At 40.3% G+C, this 15,716-nt stretch overlaps 2 protein-coding genes and 1 non-coding gene across 4 annotated transcripts in view; all 3 read left to right on the forward strand.

Annotated features, from left to right (window-relative positions):
* The first annotated feature begins 957 nt into the window (after nucleotides 1-957).
* LOC132954560 (plexin domain-containing protein 1-like) lies at nucleotides 958-11,828 on the forward strand. The gene is made up of 14 exons (XM_061027143.1): nucleotides 958-1,220; nucleotides 7,103-7,269; nucleotides 7,520-7,663; nucleotides 9,518-9,587; nucleotides 9,719-9,841; nucleotides 9,927-10,045; nucleotides 10,127-10,226; nucleotides 10,327-10,422; nucleotides 10,525-10,606; nucleotides 10,685-10,745; nucleotides 10,825-10,945; nucleotides 11,062-11,097; nucleotides 11,176-11,333; nucleotides 11,438-11,828. The coding sequence occupies exons 1-14, from the start codon at nucleotides 1,133-1,135 to the stop codon at nucleotides 11,549-11,551; spliced, it is 1,479 nt and encodes a 492-aa protein (XP_060883126.1). The 5' UTR covers nucleotides 958-1,132; the 3' UTR covers nucleotides 11,552-11,828.
* Nucleotides 8,955-9,026, forward strand: trnac-gca (transfer RNA cysteine (anticodon GCA)). The gene has a single exon. It is a non-coding gene; the product is annotated as a tRNA-Cys (tRNA).
* Nucleotides 11,829-12,520: 692 nt separating the features above from the next.
* The window catches only part of lasp1 (LIM and SH3 protein 1), a 30,070-nt gene continuing 26,874 nt past the window's right edge, over nucleotides 12,521-15,716 (forward strand). For both annotated transcript variants that reach the window (XM_061027290.1, XM_061027291.1), the window contains exon 1: nucleotides 12,521-12,828. In XM_061027290.1, the coding sequence (XP_060883273.1) occupies nucleotides 12,760-12,828 (69 nt within the window). In that variant the 5' untranslated portion in view covers nucleotides 12,521-12,759. The remainder of the gene's footprint in view (nucleotides 12,829-15,716) is intronic.

Here is a 15,716-nt window from a genome sequence, read left to right on the forward strand (position 1 = left end):
AATGACACTATGTTTATAAATAATAGAAAATGTATTTTAAAAAAAGGGATTAATTCCACTAATTCCCAATATAGAATTAGTCATTTTGTTGAGCAACTTTTTCACACTGAAGAATGAACTTCTTTTTTACGTCATCCTACCACACTTATCATCACTATAGTTGTAAATATTGCACATTCTTCCTTTAACCAAACAAATATTGAAGCCTTGTCTTTGGTAAAACTTTACATGCATTTAAATAAAGTAAGGAGAGCATGAAAGATAAAAGTAATTTCATCCACAGTGTATACAGTTGCTTGTGAAAACCCTCACCTCCTGCAGTACATTGTGTTCATGCACTGTATTGTGGGTCATGGTACTGATTGTCTTTCCAGCTGTGAGGCCAATAAACCCTCAGCTGCCATTTTTTCTGCCAGGGATTCCATGTTCGCTCCTAAACAGATAGAAATGATAAAAGCCATGGCACTGAGAGGTGGTGGAGTCAGCCACAGGGCTTGTTAAACTCGCTCCCTGTCGGTTTTACTTGCCATAAAAATTAAAAAAAAGCGAGGCTTTGGGAATTAAAACGGTAATAAAGAAACGTTCCTGCACCATGTTTGTGGTTGTTGTTAGAATAGAGGCAACATGTTTTGAAGAGTGATGAATGGACGTGACATGGAACGTGTAATAAATCATAACTTGTACTGTTTGGGGCCTGGCATTGTCAGATTATTTACTGTCCTCACAGATGCTTTGGACAGAGGGAGGCGCCATATACACACATCTACAGGATGGTCATATTTTATCACTCAGTGTAATGGGATGGAGATGAGCAGCGAGTTTGGGACTTTAAATTCCCTCTGGAGAAGTATGATGTAAGAAAACACAAAGCTATAACTCATTGTCCTGAACTTCAGGGTCTGCCTGCTGCAATCTCTCTCCATCTGATCGTTGTGTCTTTGTAATCACCATGGTAACAAACTGAGGAGGAGAGAAGGGGTGTGCTTAGAAACAGTGTGGAGGGAGTGAGAATCACAGCGAAGGAAGAGAGTGACGGGTGGAGTTTAGACTGAAGAGAACGCTGCTTTGCAAAGAGAAGAAGAGAAGAAAGAATTAGAGAAGATTTATCTGTGTATTTATTTTTGCCTTTCTGATGCCCAACATGTTTTTATGTTTGGTGATGCTGCTCCTGTGGGTCTCCCAAACTGAGCTGGAAAGAGTTTTGGATCAACAGCAAACAGGTGAGCTGTGTTTATTTTCCCTCCATCACTGCTTAAATGTTTCCACCTGTTCTCACTGCATCCCGTCTGCTCTTTAAAGATGCCTCAACTTTTCAGGTTTATGTCAGTCCATTATAGCTTTGCATGCACAAGATTTGCACAGCCATCTGTCCATTTACTTTTGAAATAATGTTCTTCTGGTTGCTGCATGCTACTGTTGATATTTAAACTCACCCTAAACCACAAAACTTTAGCAAGCCTCTTTATGGAGCGACAAATGGGCACACCATATGCACTACAGTGGGTGACCTAGTTTATAATAAAATCCACAATTAAAATGCCCTCTTCCACAAGCATGCGACTGGGTCTAAACAACAAACCCACAAACAGCCATGTCTCGGTTTTAAAATTAGACTTTGTTTTTCTTCTTGCCTCCATGCTAGACTCTGGCACACAAATGTAAGGTTTGTCTGTGTAAGACATTTTGGATTGATCAGTTTCTACATACTATTTGACAAAGGGCTTGTTTCAAAAAAGTGATAGGATGTAGAAGGTTTTGCAGGAGATGTGTTTTGGACATTCTTTTTCATTTATTTCTAGCTCCTAGGAATTTGACTGGTCACATTCTACAAACTCCTCCAGTAATTCATTAAAAAAAAAAAGAAAAAAAAAGTTCAGTCCTGCAGTACTCCTGATGAGGGTTGCAACAGATGAATCTGCATCCCAAATATCTGCCCCGCAATTTCTTTTGGCTTCCATAATAAAGGGGTTAGTTGTTGCCATTGACCTAGCATACCATCCTTTCCTGGGCCTAATTTGCTCTTATCTGCCGTGTCACTCAACATTATTTACCTCTCAGGTTTAAGAAATGATTTTGGTCCTGGGAGAGCCATCAACGCCATCTGACCCAGACTGTAAAAACACAGAGCCTCAAGCTGAAAATGAATTGTTTGCCCTGCGATGACCTCCCTGTTTGGCCTCCTGTCTTTGGTCCATGCTGAGAAGTTTGCTTAACAAAAAAGCCTGAAGCGGATCCAGACAGCATAGACTGGAAGAATGAGAAACAGAGTGAAAAGGATTGTAAGATTGAATCGTTGATGGTTGTTATTGTCTGTTAATCCCAGGATGACTCTTATTTTGCTAAACTAAAACTTGTGTTTCAGGAAAACTAAACCGGCATGAACAAAAAAAACAATCATCTGCCAACAGCGGAGCGACTGGTTATCTGAATCATGGTGTCATTTGGAACAGTATTTGCATCCTTCATCAATTCTTTTATCAGACAAGAAAAGGCTTAGAATAACAATTTTTTTTAAACTCCAATCAAGAGAATTGGTTTCAACAATGCAGAAGAGGCAATCAGAGTTTACCAAATGTGGAATTTATTTTGTCATTCCTTACTTGTTCCCCCCTTATAGGGATGTTGAAACATTTTTTTTTTTAAATCTTCGAGACTAAAGTTGTTGTTTTTTTTATAAAAGGAGGCTCCTCTCAACGAATTAATCCTACTTGTTCTTTTTAGTGTGTCAGCTGCATCTTTACTCGCCAAAATACATGGTACAATACAAGGTTTTCACCACAAACAACTTCTCCAGTCTTCTATGAAGGACATTGAGTGAGATCAATTACAAATGCACATTTTTATAGAGTAAAATGTCCGCTTTCGACCAAAATGGTGTTATTATGGATGAAGTCTACTCAGCGGAATGGAGCTAAAGATTTGCACATCTGCATTTCAGCCTTGAAATGACATGTTGATTGTGGGTGATGTTGGCGAGTGCATGCCAGCTCCTCCAGCCTCTGCTCAGGAAGGGTGTGTTCTCTCAGACTGCTCGGAGCTGACCGCTCACAAAAAAAGGACACTAAACGTCGTGGTTTGGTAGCTCCTAAAAGAGTGGGCAGAGGTCAGTTTTCTGTCCAAAACATCTGCCCTTTCATTGCCTATATTAAAAAAAAACTGGCCCCTGTGTCATGTCATCTGCTGCACCATCTTATTGACTTAAAGGACTTCCTCAAGGAAGTCTCCACCTGCAACAGTATATATTTCTACTGCAAAAAACTTAGCTGCAGTGTTCTTGACCATGGGCTGTTTTAACCAACTAACATTTGAATCACTTTCTGACTCACTAACACCATTTCTACGCCAGTGTAGAAAACACTGAGGCTTGGTCCTTAGGCGTTATCTTCCACTTGAAGAACCACCCTGTTGTTTTCCTAAAAAACAAAAAGGCAAACAAGAGAAAAAAGTCAAGGTCCAGTTCTGATTCACTGGGTTTTGGGTGGAATTTAATTTGAAGCATTACATCAATGGGCATTGCATGGACCATTCAATCAGTACAACAGTTAGCTTTAAGTTTAGATGAGATTTTGAACTTGTCACTTGTAGCTATCAAACCACCGTTTAAAAGTCTTAACTTATTTTATTTGAATGATTCCAAACATATATTTTTATATGGGAAGAAATTCTCAAAGCTTCTATTATTAATATCATTATTCATTCATTGGAATAATGAGGCCAGGGGTTCAGAGTCATTGGTATCAGGATGTTTTTTGGATGCATCTGAATAATTGTTAAATTCCTACGATAAAGATAATATTGTGTACATAGTACTAAAATACAATATGGTCAAATATATGGCCATGTCAGAGATAGTTATTTTAATTTGGAAGTTCAATATTACAAAGGAAAGTAAGGGGGAGCTTTAACTTCTTAGTCTGCAGTCAATTGTAAGTTTCAAATAGAGAGATTTGAAACTGCAAACCTAGTTACTGTATTCAATGTGATATTTGGGAAGCACTTTAAATTCCCAGCAGTGGGAGCAGATTTGCAATCCAGTGAAAAATTCAAAAAATGGATCAGTGGAAAACCTGTTTTTGTTAGTTTTGACTTGACAGTCGAGACAATGTGACTCCTATCTCATTGTTTTGGTTAATATTTTCTGGCTGTAGGACAGATGATCTGAGCAGATATTGTAATATCATAAGCCACTTCATATCGAGTGTCTGCACCCCTCCCAGTTTTATAAATCTGAATATTTTTATCTGCTGCACTGCATCCTTCAACAACTAAGCACCACACTATTCCTCCTCTTACCTCATAGATGCCATGACAAGGCGGGTCCAGCACTTAGTAATCACACATCGAGGTTTAATTTATGAGGCGCAACGCATGCTTTGACGCACTGCCTAATTGAATCAAAGGGTGGAGGGAAACATACATGAACAAACACAATATGCTCCCTATGAGGTCAGGACATTTGGGTTGTCACTTCAGGAACTCGTTTATTGACTCATTGTAGTTTTGATGGCTTTGGAAGATGTCAGTGTAAATGCAGAGTGATGTTTAAAGCAGGCCTTGCCAGCATATGTCCCACACAATCTAATCTCAGGGGGTTTGGCACAACACACGCCCTACCCTAGGACAAAATGCAGACATCAAACAAGTGTCTGTCAACTAACATTGCATGGCAGAAGAAAAGCTGCACTGGCTAGTTCCCATGCAAAGTTGTTTACAAGCTAAATATGCCAATTTTCATATCCATGATCTTGAGGATGATCCAGTTTTTTATGTTAAACCACCCTTCGTGCTTCAACTATTTTTGAACTATAAATGCCTAAAACTTCAAAGGAGGTTTATGTTTGTTAATTTTCTTATTAAGAAGGGCTGGTAAAATAGGGGTTGGAGGTTTTTCTGCACGCAAATATGTTTTTTTTTGTGTCTTAAGGCTTAAAAATGTGTAAAATAGATTAATTTAAAGCAATCTTTTGACAGTCAAACTCAGATGGCAGGTCAGTTTGGTCCAGCACCTGAAAAAAAAACAAGCTTTGCTAACATGTTCTTTCCAGAAAAACAGAGGAGACATGGGTTTTAATGTGCATTTGGCTGAAGGGGGAATTGTCATGTGTGTCAGATCTCAAAGTGAACTTCTCCCTGTGCACTCTTCATAGTTCCAACTCACAAGGTAGGCAAGCTAGGGCATTCATTCAAACACCAAGCAACAGTTTTATCACAAAGAATTATTGAAAGTCCACCAACACTTAGCCGAAATAAACTAAAGCCAGTGTGTCATGTTTTCTCATTCTGTGATGTTTTATTTTGCTAAGCATTTAATACAATTAAAGCATGAAAATCTTCTCTGGCAGAATTTTGCAGCCCAGCCATTTCCCAAGCATATTATATCAAACCGTGAGTAACTTGGCAGGGTTCAGTTTCAATCTTCACCCGCAATATCAATGCACAAGGGGACTTACTCGTCATTTAAATTCATTTGAATCAGGTGTGGAAGACTAAAACAAAAGCCAGGGGGTTTATCCGATTAAAAGGAACACGACACTCATCATGTAGCCTAATAAGTATGTTGAGTTAAGAGAGTTAGTGAGCACTTTCACGGGTTAACCCTGCAAACTTTCAACATTTCAAATTACTTTTTTTGTTTAGTATTTCGTGAGTTTCCCCAGCAGCTTAGAGGCCGAGCCGCAGCAGGTAGCAGGCTTGCTGTTAGCTGTCAGGTTTGGCTAGCTCCAGCATGGTTTAGGAAACCCCTTCGCACAGACAGGAGTTTAGATTAACAGGGTTAAACTTAAAAGGTTTACAGGTGTTTGAGCGTGGGCTTTCAAACCGGGCAAAGTAAAGACCTGGCTGAATCACCCTGCTCAGTTTAATCTGTTCAGTCGTCGGTAAGACCAACCATAGCCTGTATTAAACAGAGTGTGCTCCCAACATGAAGACACCGGAGCAGCAGAGACGAACTCTTCGCGGCAGCCAAGCTGACCACGGCGACAATCACGGCGTTTCTGTACGGGTAACTGAACATGCGGAGTGATTATCTTGGCTTTTTTTTTTAAATTTAAATATCGCCCCCAGCGACACCTGGCACATCTCCTGTCGTCCACTGAAAGCTAAAGAGACGAAAACAGCAGACGTCAATGACAGGAGGTCGCCCATATTTAGGGTTAGATGAAACACTCCGTCGAGAAACGGCGCTGTCTGGAGTGTATATATACGGGCTGGTGCGTGACGTCACTTTCGTGTTCCGTAATGTGTGTAAAACAGGCGCAATCAAAAAATAAAAAACAGGCGCAATCAAAAAATAAAAAACAGGCGCAATCAAAAAGACTAGATTAGACAGACAGACAGACAGATGTGTTTTATTGGCTATGATAAGCTCAGATAGCCAACATATTTAAGCATATTGGTTGTCTACTATAAATAAAGAATACATTTACTTTTTTAAAGATTATATTTGGGTTTTTGACAGAAAATATTGGGAAAGAGAGTGGGGAAAAAAAACTATTTTAACAGCTGCTTTACTATTACTATTACTGGGGTTGTAGGTCCACATTTAAAAAATGCAGTAAAGATGTACTATCATGTGCATTTACCATAGTCAGTTGGAAATCAGTGTGGTGCTCTAATAAACTCCAAACAAAAACTAGGAAGATGTGGCTTCAAGTTTTGTGGTTTAAAATAAAGACAAGCTGTCGAGTAAAACCCCCAAAACTTTCAAACAAAGTCTACCTACCCCAGTTTGCTTACTGAATATGGTTTGCAGTGATTGTTGGGTTTGACAGTTCCTTCCCAACATCACCGCATTATAACAGAATTGTTTTTCTTCTTCTTCTTTCAACATAGGCTTTACCTGACAAGGCCAATAATGACTTTTTCTGAAGCAAATGATATTTCCATTTTTTTCTGTATATTGACTGAAAGCTGTGTTGCATCTTCAAACATTATTCTTTAGAACTATTTTATCATAGGGTGTGGTACTGCTGATGCTGCTGGGGAAGTAAACAGCTTTGGTGTAATGCATCAGTTTAAGACTAGTTTTAGACTTAAAGGAGGATTTTAATGCTGTCATCATTACCTCAAAACATGCTAACCCGACATTTATTATTTTGGACAGACAAATGGTACAATGTGATCTCACAGCGGCGAGGAGAGTTGACCAGAGAGGACAGTCTTCCTTACAGACCTCAGAGGTCATCTTCAGGCCAGGCTAGGATAAGCCGGGCGGTCCTGGGTGGAGAACTCACCATCGACACCCTGCCAAACAACTTGACACGTGTAGTGGTGAGGGTTGCACCACAGTGGTTGTCTTTACAGTAATGGCGTTTACTGATTCTACCTTTTTTCTATTTATTATAGTTGATGTTAAACACAGCACTCTTTTGGAAAATTCTCTCTTTTTCACCCACTTGGAGAACATTATGACATTATATTATTTAACCACAAGCAGAGAGAACTATTGATGTCAGTGTGACACACTGAACACAGTCACATCATTACAACCAGTAATTTTCTGTGTTTTTCTGTCTGGAAGGAGGATTCTGGTAAATATTACACATGGCGCAGCTACGGCCCACAGGACCAGCGCACGAAGGACCTATGGGTGGATATGAGTGATGTCCGACATGGCCAAGTTAGAGTCCATGGCATTCTGTCTAATTCATACAAACAGGCTGCGGTGAGTCTCACATACAAAACAAATCACTTTTTTCTTTAGCAACTAGAGTTTAAGCAACCCTTAGTTTAAATCCCATTGTCATGCTATATGTGCCATGCCAACATCTCAAAAACCATCTTTGTAAACAAATCGAAAATAAACCAACTGAGATGTTTCTTCATTGAATAACAAGTTGGATTAAAGTCAAGCCTGAGTTAACTTATATGTGCTGTACTCTTTAGAAGACATTTAGAAATGTTTCATTCATATGGTTATATACAAGGCCATCAATTGAAAGCAAGGTTTCCCCCTATATAAAGCATTCAGCGCGTGCTTATCCAATTCAAACTCACTGACTTATTTATTAAACGAAAGTTGGAATCCTCACTTTTTACAGTGGTGTTGTGTGTCAGTATTAAGAAACTATAGTGAGTACAGAAGTGATACACTGTGTTATTATATGGGAAAATCAGTAAGACATATTTACATCCATTTAGTAATTTACACAAGTATGAATAAATACAGAAACAGGATGATCACAGGGGTTAGCTCAGGATGTTGAATGGAGACTAAAATGTCCCCTGTCCAAGTCTGTGTGCCTTGTAGTTGTTGCTCTGTGTGCAGTTGGATGTGGAGTTGTTGTTTTAGGTATTCTGGTTAGACTTGCCAGAGGGTTCCAGCACATTGAAAGACCTTTACCTTGACCTTTACTGGTTAACATCTGGACAATTCACAGAGCTCACTTTAACATGGAGAGATGTAATGAAACAAGCACAGGAAAGGAAAACACCAGTACTCTGAGAAACCAAGGATTATCAAAATGGATACTGTGGGATTTGGCATCACAGAAACTTCCAACCCAGGTTACACAGTTGGTGAGGCAACAGCAACATCACATTATAAAAGGAAGGGAAAAGAGCCCTGAGGTTTTGGAAATAAAGAGACAGTGTTCATTTGTATATTTTGTTGAGTCTTAAACCACACTTGACATAATCCAGTGCGGTTTAAATTTAGGCAGGGTCTGTTTTCATTTAGTTAACTTCATCTTTGTCCTGAGGCTGATCATGTAAATTTTGATAGTTATTCATGTTGTTGTGGTTCCCTTTTGCAGAATATCTGTTTTCCACAATGACCCACCCCTACAAAACAAAGTAGTGCCCATGTTGTATCTAGATGGTTGCAGAAGAGTTACATCAGACTGTATACTGAGATTTAAAAAAAGAAAAAAAAAGAAACTAGTATCAGGAAACAGGAACAGCTAAGGCAGAGACTGCTGGTTTGAAAAAGTCCTTCTCACAGGACACTATTGTCAGGGGGTATAGCTCAGTGGTAGAGCATTTGACTGCAGATCAAGAGGTCCCCGGTTCAAATCCGGGTGCCCCCTCATTATGACAAAGACCATGACAAAATATACTCACCGAGTGAGGCGTGGCGCTACAAAATCATTGTTTGTAAAGGTATTTAGTTAAAGTGATTGGTCCACTGGCAGACTCCACCTCTTCCAAACAAATACAGGCGGCCACATGTAAATGCTTTCAATGTCAAGTGTTCAAAAATAAGGTTTGACTTAGTGTGAAATGTTCATTATTTATAGCTTTAAAGCCTTCATATACAGGTGATGGAGAAACTAGAAGAGCAAGAGTTATGATTGTATGAAGAGAAACCTTATAATGCACACATTTATTTTCTAAGACAAATACACATTTACAGCTTCTTTATTAATGTCAGTGTGATACAAAGAGCTTATTAGGATGCATATATTATATACAATACAAACATTATATCGGAACAAGAAGCTTTCATCTGTTAATTACGGATTTTCCATATTTAAACATCACCTTCTCTCTCTATCTGTTCTATCTCCTCTCTTTGCAGAGGGTTGCCCTGTCGTTTGCTTTTCCTTTTTACGGACATTACCTGAGGCAGATTACCATAGCAACAGGAGGTACATTTCCTTTTTCTAACAGATGTTCAAATGACCTTAACTACATGTGTTCAGAGCAGAGGAGATTTTGTTTTGCAAGGTAACAAGTTACACTAACATCTTTAATGTTTTTTGGTTTTTTTTACCATCAGGGTTCATCTTCACAGGGGACATTACTCACCGTATGCTGACTGCAACACAGTACATCGCCCCTCTAATGGGCAATTTTGACCCCAGCTACTCCAAAGACTCCACTGTGCAATACCTGGACAATGGTACGTTGCTAAACAATGTGTAAGCATGGCCTTGTTCCTTAGATTAAGTCTTGTCTAACAACTGTTTGACTTCCCTTGTCTGTAGGTGAGGTGTTTGTAGTCCAGTGGGAAAGGGTCAGACTCCCAGGAAAAGAGTCAGCAGGAGCCTTTACATTTCAGGCCGCTCTTCACAAGACAGGAGCCATCACGTTCAGCTATCGAGATGTGAGGAACACCCCTGCTCTCTGCTCATATAATCCATTTTAAACCCAGCTGTCTTCCTTATATCATTCTTCTTGTTGCCAGATTCCTCTGTCGTTAGATGTCATCAGTTCAGTTGAGCATCCTGTGAAGGCGGGTTTGTCTGATGCCTTCATGGTCACAACAGCTTCTCTGCAATCCCCAGGTCAGAAAGAATGCGTATGCCTGTCCATGGATGTGTTTAGAGTATATAAGAGTCTTATTAAAACATCCAGGTATTTAATCCTGTGATGTTTCTTACACAGAAGGCGAACGACAGAAGATTTATGAATACCATCGGGTTGATGTTGACACAACAAAAATCACCAGCTACTCTGCTGTTGAGTTCACTGCACTGCCTAGTAAGTGATATCTATTAATCCTCATCACTGGAAACATATTGAAGGACACGTTACACTACACTCAAACAATAAAACTAAGTTTCTTTCTCTCTATCTGTCCAGCCTGCCTGCAACATGAAAGCTGTGAGCTCTGCCTCTCGTCAGACCAAACCTCTGGCTGCAGCTGGTGCAATGTACTCCAGAGGTGAGTGTGAAATTAGCCTAGCCCAGATGTTGACAGAGCAATTTCGACCTTTATAAATATACATGTTTTGAGTTTTAGGTGTTCAGATGGCATGGACAGACACAGACAAGAATGGTTGGACTATGCCTGTTCAGAAGAGGTATAGCAGCTGGGCATCAAGATTCAATGAAAACCTGCTGATTTGCTGTTTTTGAGACTCATGGTTTGTTTATGGGCAGAGCAAAGATGCAACCTGTGAAGATTACTCCAGGGCGGACAGCTCCCCTGGTTCATCTATCATACCAGAGATCGAGGATGGGACCCCCATGACTCCCTTACAAAAAGGCTGTATAAGTGATGGTGAGGCTGATTTGTTGGCACAATGTATTTGTTATTTAACCACATTCGTTTATTAAAATTTAAACACATTCTGCCATGAAATAAGCAGAACATAACTGCTCACCTTCTTCTCTCAGATGAGACCAAACGTCATATATTCAAGACAGGGAATGGTGAGTTGACATTTGAGAAAACAATCTTAGCTGAGCTTTATGAATGGTTACAACTATGGGGCTTTCTCTCTAATACAGATGTAAGGACAGATTCTTCAACCAAGAGCCACGTGTTGGCTAACACAGGACTGATAGCTGGCATAGCAGCTGCACTGGTGTTACTTTTGGCTCTGATACTTTTGGCTCTTTACATCAACTATCATCCCACTGCTGCATCGCCACTTTACCTAATTCAGGTGAGCACTAAACGCACGCTTCACATCCGCACACCTGCGCTGAAAGGAGCAAGGAGTGCTTTTGCAATTCCAACATCAAACCTAATCTGTATGTGTTTTTTTAGAGACGCAAGAACTACTGGCCTTCTTTGAAGTTTCAAAAGCCACAACCTGGTTACACAGAAGTAGAAGGAGACGGTCATGAAAAAGACTGCATTGTTGAAGCCGGGCCGTGTTGAGTACATTGATGGAAATGAAATAGAAACCTGATATTAGCATTCTTCATTTCATTTATTTTTCAAAGTTACATTCCCATTACAATTCAACTTTACATACTGTTTATGTTTTTTTTCCCACACTGTTCACGACTCCTTTTCTAAAAGATGAATTGTTGCATCAGTTTAGCTAGATAATGACACTTGTTTTATATTGAATGATTTCAGTAGAAATGTATATTTCTGTCTCATTAAACTGTATTCAAATTTGACTGCAATAAAGTGTGCAATAAATTCCACAAGGCTTACAACCCTAAACTTGTGATTTTAATTATTTCAAGTTTCCACTTTCTCTTTTACAACAACATATAGGCTACACTGTTTCAATGCAGCAGCTTACAAAGCTTAGGCTTTTGGTTCAATATTAATTCTGTACAGAAAAAAAGGAGGACATTTCACAAAAAAATTAATGCCAAAATCAAGAGAAAATCCTCAAAAGAAAAAATATACACAAGAGGATACAGTACTGCTCTTTGGTCAGCAGGTGTCCTCCTAACCAAATGTATTCTCCTGAAGTCAAATAGGGCACGCAGTGAACGTGGCAGATGTGTAAAATGTGATCACTGGATTGGTAAACCCCCTTACAAACCTGCCACTATCAAGATGATCGCATGAGTTTGCTATGCAAGCGCAGATGGGAAGAGGACGGATGTTTTGCACATGCTGCTCACAGATCGAAATCAATTTCTTTCACAGTGATACAAAGATTTTCATTTTCAAGCAAGACACAAGTAATGGCGGTTCTGTTAAATGTGTAAAATGTCTAGATGTAGTTCAAATAATAATTTAAAAAAAAACCTACTTCCCAAATGTTGAACCTCCCACACTGCTTCTTCCCTTTCTGCTCGAGCACGCGCTGCTGAGGAAGGAAGGGAGGGGGAGGGAGAGAGAGAGGAGGAGGAGGGGGGGGAGGGGAGGGGAGGGGAGGGAAGCGGACGCGCGCTTTCCGTGTCTGGTTAGTGGACTGACAGCCAGCTGTGCGCCTACAACGACAACAACAACCTCCTGGATTTAGCTTCTTACAACAAGATTAGCGTTGGTCTCTTATACCGATCACAATCATTCACTGTAGCTAGTTGTGTTTTTTTAAAGTGTGTACCCGACAGCACACGGCTACAAACAGAAATCATCGGCGGTTTCCGTGCTAACTAGCTAGAGAGCATTCCTCCAACATGAATCCGTTGTGTGGCAGATGTAATCTAGTCGTTTACCCCACGGAAAAAGTGAATTGTCTGGACAAGGTAAGAACACGAGAAAAAAAAACGGTATTCCTTCGTGTTTTTCTTTGTAAAAAATAGTCTTTGATACACCTCCTTTTCACTGTAGCCTGACTGCTCTCATTTCTGCTCTGGTAGAAAATGACACCCTTCACATTTTTTTTTTTTTTTTTTGTGAATGACTTGAACACCCCAACAGGACAGGTATTTCGCATAGCGAGGCAAGCTAGCGGCTAGCTCAGCGTCTGGAAGAGGCACTGGGACCCAGTTATGATATTACGGCATATTTGAGAACTGTTGGGGCCAATTTAGGAAACCTTGAATGTGTATGTTTTTTATCGAGGCAATGGCTGGAGGCTGTAATATCGATTTATATCGTAAACCAGCGCGGAACAGTGCTTCCGTTAGACGAGCTTGGTTTGGGCCTGGCTGGCACCTCTGCTTTGAATAATGACGTCCGCTAACGCCTATAACCTTTAACGAACTCGCAGGGGGGGTTTACCTTACAAATACGAAACGATACATGATCTCTGTGGTACTTTCCAGAACTATATGTTTCATTATAACAAAGCCTTTTTTTTGTGCCATTTACTGCTTGGGGCAGCAAGCGTGGATTTGATTTGTAACGTGTCTGTGTCCAATTCAGTTGATAATCCAAGTCAGGTATGATTTGTGGAGCCAGCTCGATTAGTTTCCAGCCAGTAACCTAATCTCAGCAGCCAGGGTTGTAATCTCGTCAATTTTACCCATATTGACTCTGCTGAGATCACTTATTCGCACAGGAGCAACACATTGAGCCAAATAAGCTTAATGTGGTGACCCCTCTTGAGTTTCCAAGAGTTAAAGATGCTGATCATCTGCTGGTTATTTCATTATGAAAAGCCGCTGTGCTCAGGTACATGTAGGAGTAGCAAACATGTCCAACAGATCACTTACTTGGGGGTCTACAGTGTTTGGTAAATGCATAGCGATGTTTATGTATTTTCTTTAACCAAAGCAGGACTTGAGGCAAGTAGATAATTTGTCTAATGGACGTCTACTGAAAATCAATCCCTGTCGAGACCTGCTTATCTGTTTGGGGTGACATAAGGGGGAGGTGGGGAAAGAGTGCACCAAGCACATTATCGAAAGTAACATCAGCTCTTGATTGGATGCATTACTGCTCAGCTGCATGGATGTATACTTGGCTGCACCATGACTAATGTTTTCCCAAAGTGCTCCGGACTGGAATTGATTTAGCTCAAAGGCCATTTTCATGCTCAAAGCCTGCCGATCTTAGAATTGCTAGTCATGTTGGAAGGCTGGTATTGATGAGAATCAAATTGCCACAAGAACAGCCTGGATGAGCGGTGGAATCTGGCCGCAAGCAGAGGAAGAGTGCATTCCAGCAGACAGACACTCCCATAAAATGTGCTCTGTCGGAGGCCTGCTGTGTCTCCCTGCTCTGAACTGAGCACAGGAGAGTAGCCTGCCGTCTGTCTTTGCTGCCATTCCGCATCAGCGCTCGCCCCTTCAAACATGCCAAAACAACCTCCCCTTTTCCTTCTCTGGGGCACACCCACACACACACACACACACACACACACACACACTGCCCTCCTGGTTTTTCGTAAGGCCACATTGGCTGGGGATTTTTATCGTGTGCTAGGTTAGCTCAGGTGACTGCAGCAGCTACATTGGTATTCTCAGCCGATGATGAATACCTTTTACCTGTCAGTCTCCTTCTATAAAATCCCTCTGTGAAGACACTGTGCTATAGAGGCTAGTCTGTCTGTCAGCTGCATTCCAGTAAAGCAGGGCTGGGCCCAGCCAATGGAGCGTGCGGCTGAGCACATGTAAAGACAGGAAGTGAATTTTGGTTGCATATAGTGACATTTTTCCTTGGTGTTTGGCTTCACTTTAAACCATAAAATCCTTGTTGGTGGCAGTTTGAGTGATTAGTTTAAACCTGCATATGGGGCTCAAGCTCATACCAAAGTACCTTTATGTAGATTAAGTTTAGGGCAGCTGTTTATATTGCAGCCAATGAACTTCTAAGAAGGAAGTCTTTTTTTTTTAACCAGTGCAAATGGTTGAAGTTAAACAGGACACACTAAGGTCCAAATGTAATGTCTTGAGGAGCAAAGTGATTTGTACGTGTGCCACAATAAGATTAATAGCCATTTTCAGCTCTCAGGAAGCATGCGTTTTCAAGATAAATTGAGAGATCAGTGTGGAGTGCTGGAAGCTCATCTCTCACTGAAATACTCGTGTCTGCTGGAGTGTCTTTGTACTTACTATCTGTACGTTCTGTCTACATCTTAAATGTATGGATAACAGAACATGTTCCTACCTGCTGGTGAGGAGACGCTGTCTTACTGCATCTTTTGACAAGATTTATTAATATTCAGCTGTGAGCCAGGTGCCTTTATGCTGTATTTTACAAGGGAGGATAAATCAGCTGCTATTCCAGTGAATGTAGTATTCATGTCTCTATAAATAATACAAGGAAGTGACTTGTGTATCCTGACAGTTCATCCTTAATGAGTACGTTTGAAATAAAAACATTTCTAGTTCTTGAGTATGTTATCAGGATCCAAACAGGTGTTTAATACTCAATATCAGCAAGGTCATTGATACAAAATGTAAAACAGTGATCTATTTATAATGCCTTTAATTTACAAATTCCCATGGCATGTCTGTGTCACTGTTTCCATCCAGCAAGGTAGATAATGACACAGCTGAGATAATATCAGCAGACCAGTGTGTTGTGTGTGCTTTGATACTGTCCTCTTAGGAAAATAATGGCTATGTAGAAGTATTTTAGAGTCCCAAGAAAAGTTTGTTTTCGAAGAATGGTCAGTTTGTCATTTTAACTTGTTCTATCCAACCATATTTAAGTTTGATTTTTTTACTCGATTTAGATAACCTAT

Source organism: Labrus mixtus, chromosome 20 (assembly GCF_963584025.1).
Source record: "Labrus mixtus chromosome 20, fLabMix1.1, whole genome shotgun sequence".
NCBI lineage: Eukaryota > Metazoa > Chordata > Actinopteri > Labriformes > Labridae > Labrus > Labrus mixtus.

Excerpts from the sequence above, each read along its gene's own strand:
- LOC132954560 (XM_061027143.1), top strand. The coding sequence starts at position 1,133 with ATGCCCAACATGTTTTTATGTTTGGTGATGCTGCTCCTGTGGGTCTCC. Across the intron at positions 10,607-10,684 it reads TGGTGCAATGTACTCCAGAG|GTGTTCAGATGGCATGGACA; the intron begins GTGAGTGTGAAA and ends TTTGAGTTTTAG. Across the intron at positions 11,334-11,437 it reads CGCCACTTTACCTAATTCAG|AGACGCAAGAACTACTGGCC; the intron begins GTGAGCACTAAA and ends GTGTTTTTTTAG.